General features: G+C 34.2%; 2 protein-coding genes across 3 annotated transcripts; one reads left to right on the plus strand and one right to left on the minus strand.

Annotated features, from left to right (window-relative positions):
• The first annotated feature begins 481 nt into the window (after nt 1-481).
• On the plus strand, nt 482-6,535 carry LOC102586030 (serine/threonine-protein phosphatase PP2A-2 catalytic subunit). Its single transcript, XM_006345209.2, has 6 exons — nt 482-1,063; nt 3,023-3,137; nt 4,763-4,871; nt 4,943-5,020; nt 5,803-5,994; nt 6,114-6,535. The coding sequence occupies exons 1-6, from the start codon at nt 811-813 to the stop codon at nt 6,285-6,287; spliced, it is 921 nt and encodes a 306-aa protein (XP_006345271.1). The 5' UTR covers nt 482-810; the 3' UTR covers nt 6,288-6,535.
• A 1,189-nt stretch (nt 6,536-7,724) lies between these two features.
• LOC102586365 (uncharacterized) lies at nt 7,725-17,801 on the minus strand. 2 transcript variants are annotated; one of them, XM_006345211.2, is made up of 9 exons: nt 17,495-17,801; nt 16,593-17,337; nt 13,200-13,299; nt 13,000-13,056; nt 11,379-11,496; nt 10,720-10,799; nt 8,623-8,684; nt 8,438-8,534; nt 7,725-8,315 (listed from the first exon to the last, which is right to left on the minus strand). In XM_006345211.2, exons 2-9 carry the CDS (start codon nt 16,943-16,945, stop codon nt 8,259-8,261), a joined length of 924 nt encoding a protein of 307 aa, XP_006345273.1. In that variant the 5' UTR covers nt 16,946-17,337; nt 17,495-17,801; the 3' UTR covers nt 7,725-8,258. The 2 variants fall into 2 exon arrangements, with proteins under 2 accessions (XP_006345273.1, XP_006345272.1); XM_006345210.2 differs by lacking the exon at nt 17,495-17,801 and having other exon boundaries at nt 16,593-17,480.
• Between the last annotated feature and the right edge of the window lie 2,484 nt (nt 17,802-20,285).

The raw sequence follows: 20,285 nt of genomic DNA on the forward strand, positions 1-20,285 counted from the left end.
ATATATATATATATATATATATAAAATATAATTCGGGTTTTTCGATTTTTTCGATTTTCATTTTTCTAAATACGAAACCAAACAAAGTAAATTATAAATCCAAAACCAAACCAAAAATCCAAAAAACCAATCCAAATTAGAATTTGGTTTGATTTGGTTTGGTTTTTTGGTTTAATCCAAATAGTGCACACCCCTACTTCATACTTCCTCTGTCCCTAATTACCTATCCACTTTTAAATTGACACACATTAAGAAAAATATTTATTGACCTAACGAGTTACCATTTTACCCTATTTTTCAAAATAATTAATTGAGGATATAATAAGTAAAAATATTTTATTTTTTTTATTTATCAAAATAAACAAGTAATTAAGGATAACTATAAAAAAAAAAGAGCAAGTAATTAGGACCATACAATAATATACAACAAAGGTATTTTGTCAGTTATATATATACAGCTATTATTACATTTGAAAAAGTTTTTGCTGCATTTTTTCTAATAGAGAGAGAAAGGAGAGAGAGGGGAAAATGAAGAAGAACATCAATATCACCAGATGATTTGGAGATTCAAACCCTAGCGCTTTATCAATATTCAATCTCTTTGTATTTTTTTGAATTTTGTTCTGTTTAATTTTTATTTTTTTGTTACGTATATTTCGTTTGATTGATATCAGCTGAATATTCACCGTTCGATCTTCGATCGGTTCGATTCTCTGATCGGTCGGCGTGAAGTTTTCAGATCGGAGATTGTGAGGAAAGGAAAAAATTCTGTTAAAGCTCTAGAGAGTTCTAGAGGAATCTGGAAAAAAAATGCCGTCTCATGCAGATCTAGATCGGCAGATCGAACAATTGATGGAGTGCAAGCCGTTATCGGAAGCGGATGTGAAAACTCTATGTGATCAGGCGAGGGCTATACTTGTTGAGGAATGGAATGTTCAGCCGGTGAAATGTCCGGTGACTGTTTGTGGTGATATTCATGGTCAGTTTTACGACCTGATTGAGCTGTTTCGGATTGGAGGAAATGCTCCTGATACTAATTATCTCTTCATGGGCGATTATGTTGGTGAGTTTTTGAATATTTGTTTCGGTATTGGGAGATTTTGTAGTTTGTTGCATTTATTAGGGCTTTGGATTCTCTAGATGTGAATTGAATTGTACAAGTAATTCTTTTTGTGGTCTAATTTTGTTAAATTTCAGTTGCTAATTGTGTCTTAGCTTCTTTATTTTTTTTCATGTTTAGTATGTCCATAGAAAATTAGAGAAGCTTCGGGTTGAGAGAGAACTCATAATTGATATTAAAATATGGAAAAAGTATTTGAAAGAAGTCAAAATAGAGCAGAATGAATATTGAGGATTCATATAACTGATAGTTTGGGGTTGAGGTGTAGTTGTTGTCATTGGATATGGTGACAAAGATGGGATGTGTAGTAACAAGTACTAATGAGAAGGCCAACTAATGTGAATGGAGGTATAGGTCTTGTAACAACATTGTATATTCAACTGTAAACAGTAACTTTATGCTGAGCACCTATGTTTGTTGTGAGCTCTAATAGTCATGGGAGTGGTTTAGCACAAAATAAGGGTGCCTCAAAATCTTCCACATGGGGGCTCTTCATTCGTCGTTTCAGGAAGTGGATGACCTGGGATTGTCCATTCATCAATGGGTGTAGTTATTATAGTGTTTGATTTTTGTTTTGGCAATTTACATTAATAACATCTTGTTTTATGACAAATGACAAGCTTTAATTTAAGTTGTTCATTGTTTAACCTCGAAGTGATGAATCATGAACTATTGTTGTGATGCGGAGTTGAAATGTACTGCCGGTTGGACTTCTCCAGATGTAAGATAATGGTCTTGATTGCGCAGGTGGTACAGAAATTCCTGTTCATTTGGAAAATTTCATTGGCCAAAGATATTTGGACTTGTCAAAGTTTGCTCTGGCAATATTCTGTCAACACGTGCAGGGCACTAATTGAGGAACAATCGTTTAGCCAATCAAAGTGATGAGTGACTAAAATTTGTTTGTAGTTATTGTTTACTGTATTTGACAACACGATGGTTTGTTGTTCATGTCTATTGTCCTTGTGTTAAGCTTGCTTAAGTGCGAGAGGACAGGGCAGTTCTTGACAATTGACAGTGAGAGTTGCGTCATTGGATTTACTTTTGCTTGTTGTACATGTAGATTGTCCTTTTGTTAAGCTTATTTAAGTGCGAGAAGACAGGTTTCGTGAAAGTGAGGATTGACGTGTTGGATTTTATTTCCCGACTCATAAATTCGGGAAAAGGTGCTATGGCTTTTTACTTGTAACAAAGTGTTCCTTTGTGCCTTTCTTTCTACACAAATCCTTTCTTTAGTGGAAGCGTTCCTCGTCACCACTTTGTACTCTTATGTAAAAAGATCTCTTGCACAGATATCGAGTGGGCATTTAGTAATTAATCTAGCCCAGTGGAATACAACACAGTAGTGTTTTAAATGCTGTCAACTGACACCGACTCATCCCTAATTTCTTGAAAACTTTTCTCTCCCAGAGTTGTCTTTTGGTTTATAAAATAACGTGCATGTGTTCCTTGTGATCATGATTGCATTATTCATTCTTTTGTTGTCCTCTTTCTAAAAACTTTGCATCTGACAAGTGCTCCATCATTAAGGTTTCAGGCTAATAAACCACAGTTTCATACTACTCAATTTTCAGATGGTGTTTGTCTGGTGACGAAGTATAAGAAAGAATCAGAGACTTTTGAAACTTGTGGTATAAAACATTCTATAGATATTTATGTGGCAATAAATCATCTCATGAAGGTAAACTTGGAAGTTTAAAGTTAAATGGTAGTTTTTAAATATAGAAAGGTGACATTCTTTTTGTGACAAGAGAGAGGGAGTATTAACATTTTCTGTGATGCACAATTCCTTTTCTCATCCATACACTCATTTCATCATACCAATCCTAGCATTACCAATTCTCTTTGTGATTGAGTATTTTTGTAGTTGTTTATCATTGAATAATTGTTCAATGAATGCAGACCGTGGATACTATTCAGTGGAGACTGTCACACTTTTGGTTGCTCTGAAGGTTCGTTATAGAGATAGAATCACGATTCTTAGGGGAAATCATGAAAGCCGGCAAATCACCCAAGTGTAAGTCTTCTAATTTTTCTTTTAAGTAATCTTATTATTTAACTTGGGGGTGCCTAATAATGGTTTATCTTTCTCACAGGTTATATCCAAAGAACTATTCTTTTCATAGTTATATTATTTGCATATGGGCATATGGACTTCTATTGTACCTCTTTTTGTATAAAATGTAGCTTTAACTGCTGTGTACTCTGATTTTGTTCTTTTTATAGGCTCTGATTAGTCAATAATAACACAGTTAGAAGAATGTTAAAAAACCTACCTAATCTACTCTGCTTGAAGGTCCATGTTAAATGTTTCATGAACTGATCAGAGAAAATCTAAACCTTCCACTTGGCAAAGAAATTATTTTTGTTCTAGTATTGCTTCAAAACTGTTCTTTTCTTTACTGAGTTATTGACACGTGATCAACCAATATACCTTTGCTTTTATTGACCTTCCAGTTTTAGAAATGATCTAGATATAGATTAAGTACTGGTTCTCTACCTTCTATTTTTGTCTTTATATTAAGGTAATGTTCAGGAGAGACTACGTACATGATAGACTTTCTTGCACGTGTGTGCATGTTTGAATCACGCCGTTGTCTTATAGCATGAAGAATGCACCAAAAAAGGTGGGAGTAGAAATTCTATAGGAAAAGGTGGAATGTCTTTATTTTGTCGGTTGGAGTTAATCTACATGCAGTTTATTGGTATATACTCCCTCCGTTCCTATTTATATGTCACCATTTTTTATTAGAAATTAAGCTTACTATTCTACCCTTATTTAAAAAAAATTTGAAGTCTTAACTTTTCAATCAAAGATTATGAATTAATTAATTTTGATTAATTAATTTGACCAATGAACATGAATTATTCACTTAGTTTTTATATGTTGTTCAAATGTATATTTTCAAGGCGAATAACTCCCAAGGGTAAAATAGGAAGAATATTGTAATTTATGCATTGATTTTATGAAATGACAAGTATTATGGACCAACTACTTATAGTAAGAATGACATATAAAAAGGAACGGAGGGAGTATATTCTACTATTAATAGTTTGTAAACATGGTTTCCTTTATACCAGAAATTGTAATTATTATTGGAGGGAGGGGAAACGTTGTTCCCAAGGCTAAGGATAAAAATGAGTTCTTTTAATTTCTTTTTTCTTTTTTCTTTTTTTTTTTGAAGGAGGGGGAAGGGGGATGGTTCCCAAAATTTATATGAACTTTAGGATAATGCAGATGAGGATGTGCCACAGGTTGCTTTCTTCTCATCTCGGGAAAATAAAGTCATATAAATTAATGCTTTTTATTTTATTCGAGAAAACACTGCATTTGTTAGACTTGATCAAACTTTCAAATCGGTGTGAGAGTATCAGCTATGAATATGTTTAAAGAATAATTTTAACATTTAAACACTAAAAATAATGACTCTATGAGGTTGCTTAAAATCCGATTACTGGTAATTGTCTATAGTAACTGTAAGTTCATAACATAAAAAAATTGTTCAGTAAACTCATATATCATTGGGATGAATTATTAGTGTGATTCATAGTCAATGTCCCTCGTCTTCGGTTTATAGAGGACTGTATGACTGCTGTTCAAGTCATGTATGGTGTAATTAACATAGCTCTTTTTCCTGCCAGGTATGGTTTTTATGATGAATGCTTGAGGAAATATGGCAATGCAAATGTTTGGAAGTATTTCACTGATCTTTTTGATTATCTACCACTAACAGCACTCATAGAGAGTCAGGTTTGAGCTCTTACTTTACTGACATTTCATGTTAGTAGAAATGTTAGCTAATATATAGTGTTTTATTACAGATATTCTGTTTGCATGGAGGACTCTCACCTTCTCTGGATACACTGGATAATATCCGAGCGCTGGACCGTATACAAGAGGTAGATATCCGTTTTGAGATTTACGCGTTTATATTCTGGTGATGCCACATTAACTTTTGTATTTTGTCATCGGTGGCTCTCCTCCTACTTGATCTATCCAACTCTGGCAGGTTTTCCCCCCTCAAAATTTTAGCAGATGCCCTCACAGAGACATCCTGCAGTAACTAAGTTTTACTTTCCAAAAAATTTTCCTTCTTGGTGCAACAACTTTCTGTCCATCACAGTTTATGTTTCTGCAGAAATGTCCAGTAGAATTACAAAGTCAGAATTGATGTTTCAAAGAAAAGAACAAAAATTCTGTTTTATCATTTCAAAGAGTTCATCGTAATTTCTAATTTTTCCTTCATAAGTTTACGGTTGTTCTCAATATTTACCATAAAATGCTCAAGTATAGCCCATTCCCTACTCGTCATTTCTCTTGCCATGTCATAGTACATGCCTTTTCAATTCTCAGAAGCCTAGAGAGAGGAACTATCACAGTTTGAGTTTCTGATATTTCTGTGTATCTATAGCATCATTGTTAACATTTTCCTGATCTGCTATGCAATGATATCTCCATTTCCCCTTGGAGACTTTGAGACAGAAATTACTACCTTTTATTATCTGATATCCGATGAAGTCTGACATCTCCATGTTCTTATAGCAGCTCTATTAACTTTTTGCTGATCGTTGCACATTTTGCATTAGTGGTGTCCGTTGTCTCTTATGTTTCATGATCTAAATGCTATGCACATTAATGTTACTGGCCTCATTGCTTATGCATCTTATTTGGTGGTAATTAGGTTCCACATGAAGGGCCAATGTGTGATCTCCTGTGGTCTGATCCAGATGATCGGTGTGGTTGGGGAATATCACCTCGAGGGGCTGGTTACACCTTTGGACAGGATATAGCATCTCAATTCAATCACACCAATGGTCTCACCCTGATTTCTAGAGCTCATCAGCTTGTGATGGAGGGTTTCAATTGGTGTCAGGTTTGTGGACCTAAATTGAAACATCCCCTCTCATCTCCTACTTTTTTCATCTCATTGGTACTTGTTAGTGCGACCATTTTGTGACTTTAACGTACCATTTGGTGGTGCAACTTTGGCAGGATAAGAATGTTGTGACGGTATTTAGTGCTCCAAACTATTGTTACCGGTGTGGTAATATGGCTGCCATTCTAGAAATAGGCGAAAACATGGAGCAGAATTTCCTTCAGTTTGACCCAGCTCCTCGACAGATAGAGCCCGACACTACAAGGAAGACTCCAGATTACTTTTTGTGATTCCAATATCTGCGCTTGTTTGGCTGCAGGTATGTTTCAGAAGTGGAGTTTTGCTGGTTGAGGATTATTCTCGAGACCATTCTTTTGTTTGGAGCTCGACTTCACTTTATGCCAGTAGCTCACTAGAGTTGACGAAATTCCCTGAGTGGTTTTTCATGTATATTTTTCAAGTGGAAGCAACATGGTACATTCTATTCTGTAATTTGAAATCTACCGTAAAAAGCAGTTTTTTCCCCCTCAATGTCCAATCACCGACTTGTGTCAATCAAATTTTCTTTTGATTTCTAGACAGAAGGCTTTCTAGTTTTTAAAAGAGAAAAAATGGTTGTAATAGGCATTTTTACCTTATCTTCAGTACTCTAAGGGTTTCAAACACTAGAGATCTTTCACTTTTGTCATTGTCGTTGCTGCTTAAGGTATCATGATACAAAATTAAATAACATAGTGGAATCCTACCCTCAACTTGTGATATAGAAATTTAATCTGATTAATTCCCAAACAAAGGTATAACTTTTGCAACATCGAAAGTTAATGATTAGTGGTAAGTTGAGTATTGAAATTGTTTAAAGACGTAATAAAGTTCCCAAATAGACTTGTTCAATGTCGTTTGATGGCTCGACTTTGAAGGAATTTATGGCAATTGTTTAAGATGCGTCATTGTGTGAGATGTTTCCTTGTTTCTTCCTCAGAAGTTGACATCTTCACTCCAAAATTTTATGTCACGATTGTCGATAACCAAGAGATGGTGAACGAAACTGCTCTCTCCACATCATCTATGTACAAAATCCAGACCGGGCATCTGCGGTAAACACATTTACTATATTACTTCTTGGAATAAACACAGATGAAGAATCATGCACTCTAAAGGTGTGTACAGTACAGACAAAAATGTTTTTATGTCTAAGACGAAACTATGAGGATGGAGTTAGGGGACAGAGTGGTTATCAGGGTGGAGAGGAGACGATACAACTTATTTTCCCTACTTCCGTAAAAGAAGTCATCTAACTTATTTTCAAGAAGTTGCTTTTTAGAAAAGAAGTTCCAGTGATGGACCATATTTTCCTGGAAAAGTATTATCTGGATTTTCCTTTGTGAATATTTTCCTGGAAAAGTTTCAGTGATGGACTATATTTAGTTACCAAACACCAAAAGTGAATATTCTCCACTTGAGGGTGAAAGTCATTTTCCTTTGTAGCCATCTACAGCTACAAATTAGGCCAGCCTCAATTGTATGCCAAACCATCACTCGAAACAGGATTGTTATTTTTTTTTCATTAGAATATATGTTTTCAGAACAAAAGTTTTATCACATCATATAACATAAAAAAAAGTACACAAGAGTTGCTATTTGTTTCTAGAATCTCCAATCTTGATCCTCAATAGTCAATATGTAATGGATGGAGTTAAGAATGGAACTAAGTCAACTAACTCAAATGATATAAGAAATAACTGACCTCAAATCTTTTCTCTTCTTACATCTTGTTTTTCTTAAATACTCATATCAAATCAAGACAGGAGTATTCAGTAGGAAATCAAGTATTATTTACCCTATGAAATATACACCTAGAGTGCAACAAACTCAACTCAACACAAGAATCCGCAAATATTAAGGTATTATAAAAAAAAAACTAAACGTTATTTAAGCACCGTGGAAAATGACATTGAAGAACAATTTTGTCTCCTAAATTTACACACAGAAGGTGGAAACAAGAAAATGAACTTGCAAGTGCATTATCAAGATCACAGTTTTTCCCCTGATAAGCAATAACATATGAGGCTGTTATTTCCTGGTGCTCGTGTTCATGTGTGTTCAGCTTCCAAAAAAAACTGGGTTCTGATAAAATTTCATGTGGAACCCAATCATCGTATACCCAAGCTGCAAAGACCTGCCAGCTCTTTATGCATTTACAGCAAAAAAATTGGTGTACTTACACAAGCTAGTAACCCAAAATTAGTACCAAGCGTTCTCCATCAACAGCCTGGCTCTTGTTTCAGCTGGATTCCACTTGTGGACGCAAACATCATTGGCTGGAAAAACATCATTATGTCATTATAGTTACATGGGGAGGATTCGTGTCACATTGTAAAATTTATAGTGGGGTGAGGGATTAGGTCATTAAACCTAAAATAGTGTACAAAAATCTGATTACCTGAGTTGTACTAGGCAAAACACTACTAGCAAGTTCCTCATTCAATAAAACTGGAAGGGGTGGCATTTGGCTCATAATACCTGGCATATTTCTCATGCTGCAGCATAAACAACGCTATCAGTAAAAGAATTGTATGACAACCAAATTCACCCTGTCAAGTATAACGAATATATTAATAACATTACTCGTTTAAAATTGCCGTTATGTTATTCCTCGTTCGGATGAAGAGATTAATGTTGTCCTGAAACTGCCCAATTACATATAAATATCAGATATCAGTTAAGTATTTGAACCCCCCCACCCACACACACACACACACACACACACCAAGGTTGCAACAAGAAATAATAAAAGAAAACAAATTGCTTTGATATTTCACTGTTATTTTTTCCTTCCCGTTTACCCTCCCATTGGCTGAAATGTTGGCGGGAGGAGGGAAATAAGCTAATTTTCAGTTATTGATTCACCTGTTACAAGTAATGGATGAAAGAACTAAAATGGGAAAAATAAGAAACAAAGATCAAAATGGAGAAGGGGGTTGGGATGGTAGATAGATTGAAGGAGCATCACTGCTTAGTTCTATTATCCCACACAAATTACATAGGTAACAGTAACAAAGATCTGTATTTAAAATTAAACTGAACTTAGAGGCTATCAAAGCTGGTACACAAATGACAAAAATAGGACAAGAAAGATGCCTGCACGAATTAACCACATCTTTAATATGACTCCTACACAAATTTCTGCTTTCCTTACAATTAGCTAGTTTTGCAATTCCCAACTGTTTTATGTTAGAATCCGTCCCTCAATGATCCTTTCATTTGGAAGGCACATAACTAAATTCTTACATCTGAGGAACAATTTGCAGAATTACTAAATACAGCAGAGTAGACTCAAACAAACAGATGTGTAGGTGGCTCCCCTACATCTCTTATATGCATTCCGGACATTTTTATTTATGTAGATAACCAAGAGGTTACATGCGAGAGGAGTTGTGAAGACAGAGACAGGAGTTTTCTTATATCTCATGTGGACTATGTATATAGGAGGCGTTCGAAGAACTTATCTCTCCTTTGGAATAGCGGAAGTCTTGCAAATTATGGGAGCAAACCAATTTTTTCATTAGAGAATTTCGATAATAATCTTTATCTGAGTTCTTAAACGGGGACTTGAGATCTGCAAGTCACCAGTCATACTGACTTGGAGCATTTTATACAAATAACTTGTGTGCATCTCCTTCCAGAGCTCTTCAAATTCACGCACCAAATTTTCCATTTGAAGTTCTAGTTTCCCTCCCAATTAGTCTTTATTTGCTTCAACCATTTCTGCCTAAAGAGCTCAACTTTGAATAGACTTTATGGAAGCAGTGAGGGGTGGGGGGGCTTCTGCAGATTTCCTCTTTTCTAACCATTATATAAAAGGCTGATCTGATTCATGGCATTCTCAGGTATGTCAGGCATACCATGAAGCCATGAAATAACAGGGTTGTGCCACTCATCTGGTAATCTCTAAGGTATACCTTACATCTACTTAGTGGTGAATTTGTCAGGGAAAAAAGCAAAAGTGTTTCCAATTTATCAAAAAAACACAAGGGGAAAAGAGAGTACCAATCATTCCACTGTGAGTATTACAAGTGTATGCACAACCATAACGCACTGTAACTCGGTATGCGCACATACAAACTTATCATGACTGGATAACACCATTATTTTATTAAGGCTGTGTGAGCATGGGCTGAATACATCCAAAATTTATACATTTTCTTCTAGTCCTAACATAAATCAAAGATTATATAAAATATAGTCTAGACTTGGACATCTGTTGATTTCACCAATTTCTATTTTTACCACTTCTCAGTGACCAGCTTCAGTGAAAATCCTAAAAATGGACTAAAATCATTTTCACAATTACTTTCTTCAGTAAAATTTCCAAAGTTGAGACTTCGTTGAGAAAATGACGACAAGAAAACAAGTTTAAATCCCATTACTTTTCCAAAACTATTGAAACGCTTCTTAAATGTGGGTTTTGTGGTGGTAATTGATGCTCCGACTCATGATTTGTATAAGAAATAAATAGAGGCAGGGGAATGAAAATATTATCTTTTACTTGTTATCAGATGCAAGGAACCCTAAAATTTTGAAATGTTTTTATTTTATCCTGGTATGCTGTTCCAAAGTAGAAATAGCTAAAGTCCTCCACCAACAATTCAGAATTTTACTTTTCCTTTTCCCTTCCAATTATCTCAGAAGACTCCTCCCACTACAAGACGTTGAGATTGATACCTTGACTGTTGAAAGATTTGCCGCAATTTGATTCAGAGCCTGATTGTTTTCTTCCAGTAGATGCCTTGTTCCAAGTAATGCTGTAAGCAACACAAACCAGGTTAAGTTCGTGAATAGAAGCCAATTGACAGAGTGAGATGGACAAGATGAAGAATATCACACAGAAGAAAGGGAAACGACAAAGTGGCAAGAAGAAAAGATCTAAAGGCAATCTCAGCAAGAAATTTTACCACTACACTTAGTGACATCATTGACATGTCCAAAGCATTATTCTGTAGAGTGAGTCTTTACAAGCAAATGAGCTCATAATGGTTGGTTTGCTTAATCAGCTAAATTATAACTGGATTCTAAAAGGACTTGTCAAAATTGTGAACAATTAGATGCGCATTATGAAGTTACTATCACTATATAATGGTATTTTCTGTACCATGTGAACTATAACGTAAGAATAGTACTTTTTTTTTCACACAATGATACCATTCATAAAGTAATGAGTTATCACGCATGGAAATCATTTACCCCACATAAAAATCAGAAAACGCCATTTACTCAAATACAGAAAATAGTTTTTTCAAACTGTATCCTAATAGAAATATGTTGCCGACAAAAGATTAAGTGGAGAAGGCATAGATTCCTGCTGCTAAACAGATGACACTAACCTGCAGAAGGCGTCACATCACCATGGTCGCGATATTTTGAGGAAAGCGAATTCGGAATGAAGCTCAGCGGTAAAGCTGAGGATGAACCAGCTTTCACCGGTAATTCTGCTGATTTTTCCTGAAGAAAAAAGAACTTTGTAATGCTGCATGTGTAGTAACATACACATAAACAAATGTACATGAGCACAGCAATGTGTAACAAGTATCTTGAAGAATTAGAAAGGACAGTAAGCCAAGAACTTCCAAAACAACTCCAAAGAACTGTTTTCCATACATACTGAAGCTTAACAGTATAGAATTCACCAGCAGGGGATGTAAAACTAACTACTGACTGCTCCACATGCTAAAGACAAACAATTCTACTGGTCTCTTATTCATAAGAAAGAAAATGTAATGTCCTTCTGAAAGAAAAAATCCATCCAATGAATACTTGCCCAGACACAAACCAGCACCAGCCTTGCTATACTCTGGAAGTCCCAAGGAGAGTGGCAAGAGAAAAAGAAGTTACCTTGATCTCATTAATTTGGTCCAAAACAAGAAAAAATACAAAAAGAGAAAAAAAAAAGTTTCTCTGATGAAGTTACAATTGTATGATTATTAATATAACACAAAATATGCAGTTCTCCACATTTATTAGCATTCCTAAGGTTGATTCACAGGTGTACACTAACAGGGAGGAGCTTTGCTTTCACTATTCAGCAGGTGATGTAATAGGTCTTATGACAAGCCATTGGTTTTCAGGCATACGCATGTTCCTATCTCGCTCTTATTAACAAATTCATACACTGATCGAAAAAGCGATGTTTTATAGGCTTAATAACAGACCATGATTGTAGTACCAAGTAGGTAGATTGATGCAACTTTAGATCAAGACATAAAGTAACTCCAGGGAAAAATATATATATCAACATTTAAGCAAGACATCAAATCCATTGAATTTTTTCACATTAGATGACGCATTAAGCTATAAGGTCAAGGCGTTGGAAAGGCCACAAGCAGCAAGGAAAAGACTTGGCCCTGAGAATCCTTGAGATCATCCAAAAGTCAAATGCTGGAATCTCAACTCACAAGTTTATTTGGTTTTTTGTACAAGAAGTGACTGCAAAGGTGGAATACCCAAAGTTCATCGGATTAAACATGCAAGAATTATACAAACTCTATTAAAAAAAATTGATAGGATTATATAACTCCAAAATTTTCTAACACTACAATCGCATATTCAAAAATAAAAAACACAAAATGTTTAAGACAATCAGATAGTTCAATTTCAAATATTAATCATGTCATGTAAAACTCTATAGAGAAAGTAATAAGAATAAACAGCTTTACTTAGACAAGGACCAAGAACTAAGTACGCCTCAAGTCCTAACTAGCATGATAAGAACTATCAAACCCTCCAAACAACAATCCCAGATTCGATGAATCAAGTAAAGCCTAGGTAACTAACTTTAAATAGTAAAAGTAACTAGCTTTAAATAGTAAAAGTAACTAACTTTAAATAGTAAAAGTGTTTCTTTCTGTCCTAAGAAAAGCTAGTCAAAGTCAACTTCTCAATACTAACCAAACAAACTAAAAGGTAACTTCAAAGGAAACGAAGAAAAGATCAAAAGAGATGGCACACCTTCCTGTCTTTCACTTTCTTTCCCAAATTATAGTCCTCCTGTTTCCTGCGCTTTCTCTGACAAAACAATCACTCAATAGGTAAGCAACTATTTCTCAGGAAGCATCAGCCATCAACCAACTATATTTGGACAAATGAATAATAATGATAATAATAACAACAATAACAAAAGATACTGCTAAACAGGTTCAGGAGCTCACCGTCATCCACCTACATCTTAATGCAACATCACGTACAGTTTTGTCGCGGAGCGAGGCTGCAATCTTAATGTACTTCATTATACTAGGTTCATTGGCAAATCTATCATCAAAACAGTGCGACTGTCATACATATGCACAAGAGGTGAAAAGATGAAATGAAACAGCACCACAGATCAAAACAATTCTAATTCAAAGGAAGTCTTGATCAATAAAACCTCTGATGAGCTTGACCAAAATGATGCATCAAGGGACAGTGCAAGGTGTATCAAGCTCATGAAAAAAGCATTTTCAAATTCACTTTCTTAATAGTTTTTCACAACTCTTTTTCAGTTATTTATCAACCTAGTTTGTATACATATGAAACTTCCACTTCGTTTCCCAGAACAAACGTCAGCAGTGAAAAACTCCCTGTCAGCCTCATATCAATTTACATCTACTTAAGTCCTTATTAAATCAAACACAACATAGATAAGAACCAACTAATTTTATACCGATCTAGATTGGCAAATTCCATTTAGTTAACAATCAAGTCACAAACTAGCCAGCAGATTTTGCTTCTTTCACAAAAAGTGAACCTATTGCTGCTCTTTGCTGGGTTCATAACATTTTAACTATTTCCATTTGGCCCTCATCAATACCGAGTATAGATAGTATATGCAAGGGAAAGTGATCAATAGAAGATGAGAGAGAGAGGGAGAGAGAGAAATGCAATAGCTTTGACAGAAATTGGACTTGACAGATAGAAGAAAGAAATGCTCAAATAAGGAGGTGTTGCAGAAACAAGTGAAAGAAGGGATCCTCATATACGAGGAAATGAAATTTGTTTTTTGACAATTATGAGGAACTGGATAGAGGCATTTGCAAGAAAGTAGAGCATTGGTGTTCTCTTTATATGGTTAAACCCGGAAAATTTCAAATTCAAGTGTACAGACTTGGCACACTTTTGAAAAGCTACCTTAGAAAGAAGCTACCTCACTTTTGCCACACATTGTAAAGTGAAGGAGTAAAGAAAGAGAAAGGTTGCATGCAACTGAGAATATTGTGGTAGACACTAACATGCACAAACCAAATAGCATTCACGGACAAACTACCAAGGGAGGGAGCATCGAATTGAGAAGTTGATGTAAATATTCCGTGGAAGGAAAGGACAAGTAAGAAAAGTAGCAAGTTCTAGATGCATTTAAGGGACTGAAACCTCGATAATAAGAATCCAAGTGGTGGACTCAAGAGATGCAAAAAAGAATTTTTCTAACAAGGTAAATAACTTTATTTTAATTATTTTTTTGTTTATTTATAACCGTACTGTCCAGATCAGCTTCCGTGCACCTCAACTAATTCCATAAGGTATCGCTACTTGGCACCAACACACCTATCGGGTTGAGAAGAAATCACCTAGTGTCGTCGCCTCCGTTGAGATTTGAACTTGAGACCTCATGGTTCTCAACTTACTTCATTGACCACTAGGCCATACCCGTGGGTGCTAAAGTTATTAATGTGGGAAAACTCTCCTACACCTAAAAGTAAGGAAACTACACAATAACATAGGTCTTTACAAATGTCACTTAATCTTCCATACTGAACTTCACAGGTGCACCAACAACTAAGAATAAGAGGTTATTCCTCAAATGTCCAAAATCATTTTCTAACCCCTCAAAGCTCTCCTATTTCCTTAAAAGCAAAATGTGCAAAGAGTTTTCGAAGCAAAAAGAGAGTAGAATAAGAAGTTACTACCATCAGAAAATGGAAAATCTTATGAAAAATATAGTAGAACTAAAGGAGAAACAAAGAAAGCAATTAGTAATTCACAAGGCAACTATACGAGTCCCACCTCCTTGTACAGTTTTGGGCAATCATCACCTCATGATCAACTTTTAGGTTGAGCTAGACCTAAGGTCTATTTCTTAATGTAGTATTTGCGCCAGACTCATCTCAATTCTTGGTTCACCAAATGTTTGGCCACCATGTTATATTGTGGATGTGTATAGGGGCTGTTAGAGTCTAGTATTTGTGTGGGATGGTGTTGTTTGCCATCTTATATGGTCTTGGGTAATCCTCACTTCGTGAACTAGTGTTTTAGTTTAGTTAGGTCCAAGGTCCATATCTGAACAATAACTTGAACACCAAACCATCCAATGTAAAGACGGTTTTCAGTGCTAGTTATCCAGTTACAGAAGCGACCCCATAGGCTTTCGCTTTCGTGTCTCTCTAAAATTGCAGTCATGGTAAAATCTTGGTTTATTTAATCATCAGGGACACCCAAGCACACGAGTTTTCTACAAATCAAAATAGAAAATGGAAGGCCTGTTATTCAACGGTATAACATGACTTAAATACTCGTGTCAACTAGGGTGTATGTGGATCTATTCAAATTTTTAATGAAGTTGATTGGAAAAATACGGACTTCTCTACAGAGAATTATAATTTCGATATGATAGTGGGTTGCCCGGGATTCGAACCCGGAACTAGTCGGATGGAGTAGATAAGTTCCTTGTTAAATAAAATAAATGTTAATCTTAAATTAAATAAACAAGTAAAGATCCCTCCCCAAGCCGTGCTTGCACTTTTCATACTTGAACAACTTGTTACCAAAAGTTAGAGATACAGGAAGGAGATGAAGAAACTGAGGAGCAAGTCAACCTAAAAATAAGAGTTGTGATATGGATGGAAAGGAACCAGAGATGTTTTAAAACCAAGAGCTGCTCTATGCAGAATCTGAAGCTGAATTGTCTGGTCCTTCTGTTTTTTTGTTGTAAACATGAATATACTCGAGATGTAGAGGATATTCCTAGTATTTTAGATTACTTACGACTTACATAGAAGTTTTGCTTTCTTCTTCAACTTTTGGATGTAAGTATTAATAGAATACTCTTTGTGCATTCTTTTGTTCATAATACAAGTTACCTTTATCAAAAAAAAAAAAGAAGCTAGAACACCAGGGAAGTCATTATAGAGTAAATGTTTTATTTTAAAATAAGCGAAAGTAAGACATAATGTACGAACTACAAGTTTAGTCCCGTAAAAAGAACGAATATGGAGTAAAATTATATAGAACTGTGATGCCCAGATGGCAAAGAAAAGATGCAGATATTTATGGCATGTCATCAAGAGAATGGAATAACAGATGGAGACTAACTAGCTGAAATTAAGACCTAGTTGATATTTTTACACTTAAAGAGTCCAGCGTTTGGCATGATGTTTTAATCTAGTTAGAAATGTGCAAGTTACTACAGGGATAATAAAAACTAATGGTGTTAAACAAAAATGGAACGGATGGATTACCAAATATATATAAAGATGAAAATATTTGCAGTAAAATGTGGATACTCAACAAATATGGATGGATACACATCTCAGCATAAGAACACATACAGAAACCTGGAAGAAACTACCTACTTGATAAGTCCTTCGTCCAGTTTGTACTGTTCCTCAACCGTCCACTCTACCGCCAGCCCAGTGTCATGCTTGAGCCCCGGGACTGAATCAATAAGAAAAGAACTCGAACAACTTCCAGACTGGCTCATTCCTGGATTACTGCTACTCCGGACACCACTGGTAATCACACTTGGATTCCCAGAATGCAACATCCCTCTTCCTCCACCATTATTATTTACATTGAAATTCATTCCGAGGCTACTGTAGTAATTACCCATCAACATCATCTCGGACGATGAGCTCCCTATTGCCCCCGATTGAAACGATAAAGATTGATGATGAAACCCTGTGTTAGATTCTGCAGCCATTTCCATACATATACCTGTTATTACCTAACTCCCTATATCCACCCAAAATCTACTGTGGCGTACAACAACATGCTAACATAACAAATGATTCGATCATAGCTCCAAAATCCCAAATAAGCAAAACCCTAATTCATCAAAGCTAGAACCACTTTTCCAATAAAATTCTACAGTATAATCCAAATAAGCAAAAGCCTCCTTAAGGGTTAATCAATCCGTCCCGAGCTTCGATTCTTCATAAAACTCCCTTAAAATCCCACCTCTCAATAGAACGAAGACCAATCGATCATTGAAAAAAGTTACCTTACTCATTCAAGAATCAAACAAACAAATCATTTCCAGCATGAACTCTTCGACCCAGTTGAAAATATCCCTCAAAACAAAAAACCCACCTGTAAAACCTGCATAATTCACCCCATCAACTGAAAACTTGATGAAAAAAACGAAAAAAAAAACCTAACCTTAACAACAGAATCAAGAAAACAGTGATTATTTCAGTGGATGTACAATGAGAAAGAGATTATAAAATTGACAAAAAGTAAAAAAACAAGAATATACCTTTTCTTAGTGCAGAATTTTTATCTTTATATTTTCAACCATAAATATTAGTAAAAAAATAGTTGGTGGGGGTGTCAACTGTACACCTTTTTTTTCTAAGCTCAAATTGGGTTTACTCTGTTGTACTGTTTGTATGTATATGTGTATCTATAGGTCTGTCTCTCCTCCAATGGAGAAGAAGGAGGAAGAAGAAGGGGTTAAGGACGGGACGTGCAAAAGATAAATAGATCTTGAAAATGTTAACATCACGAAAGTGCGAATCCCAATAAGCAGTTGATGCAATTATTATTGTGACAGATCACTCTACCAATTCCTCTTTCTAATTTTATTTTTGTTTTTCTGTTTGTTGTTGAAAGGCCTAACATTGTAGAGTGACATGAACCAATTTTATTTTTTTTTAAATTTTATATTCATAAATTATAATGGAGAAGGATTAAAAATATTTTGAATAAAAATGATTTATAAATATTTATGTTGTTATTAATTTGGCTTTAAAACACCTTATTATTAATAATAAATAATATGGTCTAACAATGATTTTGTCGTTAATAGTTAAGTCTGAAATTTTTTTGTTATTAGTAGTTTGATTCAAAAATGTCATTATTTACTTTTGAGGCAACTGTACCATTTCTAAGAGGGTGTTTAGTAAGGTATTTAAAGTAATGTTTAATAGAGTGTATTAGTAATGATTGTATTAGTTATGCTTATATTATTTATTAGATAAACTACATTATTAGACATACATTACTATCATCTATATTAATATTAACTTTACTTTCAAACAATTACATATAATATTACTTTTAATATTTTATATCATATATTATTGAAGATATCATCAGATATACATATACCTTAAAATTAGTTATTTGCATAATTAAATCATCCTCAATTCAAGCTTTTATGTTAATCAATTATTTCTCTCATCGACCTCTATCTCCACCACCGTTTTCTCTCTTTCTTTCTTTCTTCTCTCCACCATGAATTCCACCATTAAATTTTTAAAATTGAAATCCAAAACAACAACATTACAATTTGAGGTTTATCTCTATTTAATCATTTTCAAAGTCATGTATCCCTGATGGATTTCAATTTATTTTGTCTTCTAGTTTTTAAAAGTTAAGGTAAAACTCCATTGATGTAGAGTTTTCTTAGTTTTCTTTTATGGCTAGTGATTCTTCAAATGAGAAAAATGTTTATTTATAGTTGCTCGAAAAACAGCATGAAAATTACTATTACAATTCTCAATACTTTCAATCGCTTGACTTTGAAAATACAAAAATGCCACAACTTTGACGAACAAAAGAGAAAGATAGTATGTAATTTGTTGCAAATGGAAAGATGGTTTATGCAGTAATTGTGATAAACCTTAACGAGGAGAGGATGAGAAGGGAACTTTTTGGATCGGATTGGAATTATTGATGTATTTAGCACATTATTGATGTAATTGGCACATTATTGAGTTAAGTTGTTTATATGTATCTATTTTTTTTATTAGTGTATCTAATTAAGTATATATGTATCTGAACAGATATACACATGCATTGGAGATTTACACATTATTGGAGATATACGTATGTATCTGGCACATTATTGAGTTAAGATTATATGTATCTCTTTTTTTTATAAGCGTATCTGATTAAGGATATATGTATCTAACAAAATATACGCATGTATCTGAATAATATTTAGTGGATCTAAGTTGAGAAGTCTAAACTTTACTACATCACCAAAAAAAAAGAGGAGGATTTTGATTGTTTTGATATTTTTTTAGGAGTTTTGATATGCCATATCCTTTAAAGTTGTTGCAAACATGATTTTCTACTTAATTAATGGCTTTCAGTCATGTCTCTTAATCAGGCACACTCCTTAGTTAATGACTTTCAATTATATCTCTTAATTGGACACACTAATTGATACAAGATACATGTATCTGAGACCCAAAATATGGTAAAGAATGTAATATTGCAAACTAGTGTAAATCTAAGTAATTAATCCTAAAATAGTGGAATTTGTGTAAGTTACCCTTATTTCTTATGCATTATTTGGTTTGATTTATTTAAAATATCATGTATTGCATAAAAAAATTTAAAGATATCCTCCACAATTATATATTGTATCAATGCATATGAGTGTTTTCATTTCTTGTATCAATGTTTTCAACTATATTTACTTTTTGTTATATATTTGTATTATTGTATTTGAGTATTCTTACTTCTTATATTAAATATATATTTTAATGTATTCATTTTTTTGTATACATGATATCAATGTATTTGAGTGAATATATTGTGTAATCATCACTAAAGTTTATATAATTTATATATATGTATTTGGAGAAACTATTGATACTCAGGGACGGAGCTAGCCTGGGGTCAGGAGGTTCATCTGAACCCCTCTGACAAAAAAATTATAATATTTGTTCATGATTAAACTATTGTTAAAAAATTGATGTTGAACCTCTTTCGACTAGTTTGTGTGTTTATTTCTTCAGATTTTGAACACACTTAGTGAAAAATATGACTCTGTCAATGTTAACACTATGTTCAACTATTGATTTTTCTTTCATTTAGAAATTGAGTTTGAGTAATATTCAATTGTATCTTGTTATTATATCAATGTATTCAAGTGTACTATTTCTTTTTATACATTTGTGTTAGTATATTTAATTGTATTTATTTCTTGTATATATTGTATCAATGTATTAAATATTTTTGCTTCTTAAGTTGTATTCAACGATATTTGTTTCTTGTTATACATTATATCAATATATTTGAGTGTTTTCGCTTCT

Source organism: Solanum tuberosum, unplaced genomic scaffold, assembly GCF_000226075.1.
Source record: "Solanum tuberosum cultivar DM 1-3 516 R44 unplaced genomic scaffold, SolTub_3.0 scf00063, whole genome shotgun sequence".
In the NCBI taxonomy this organism is placed as follows: Eukaryota; Viridiplantae; Streptophyta; class Magnoliopsida; order Solanales; family Solanaceae; genus Solanum; species Solanum tuberosum.

What these genes read in the sequence shown, in the direction of transcription:
- LOC102586030 (XM_006345209.2), top strand. Translation starts at nt 811, where the DNA reads ATGCCGTCTCATGCAGATCTAGATCGGCAGATCGAACAATTGATGGAG. An exon ending in CTTCATGGGCGATTATGTTG is followed by an intron (nt 1,064 to 3,022) that starts GTGAGTTTTTGA and finishes CAATGAATGCAG; the next exon opens with ACCGTGGATACTATTCAGTG. An exon ending in AGGGTTTCAATTGGTGTCAG is followed by an intron (nt 5,995 to 6,113) that starts GTTTGTGGACCT and finishes CAACTTTGGCAG; the next exon opens with GATAAGAATGTTGTGACGGT.
- LOC102586365 (XM_006345211.2), bottom strand. Translation starts at nt 16,945, where the DNA reads ATGGAAATGGCTGCAGAATCTAACACAGGGTTTCATCATCAATCTTTA. An exon ending in AGAAAGTGAAAGACAGGAAG is followed by an intron (nt 11,497 to 12,999) that starts GTGTGCCATCTC and finishes TTTTTTCTTCAG; the next exon opens with GAAAAATCAGCAGAATTACC. An exon ending in TTTTGCCTAGTACAACTCAG is followed by an intron (nt 8,316 to 8,437) that starts GTAATCAGATTT and finishes ATGTTTTTCCAG; the next exon opens with CCAATGATGTTTGCGTCCAC.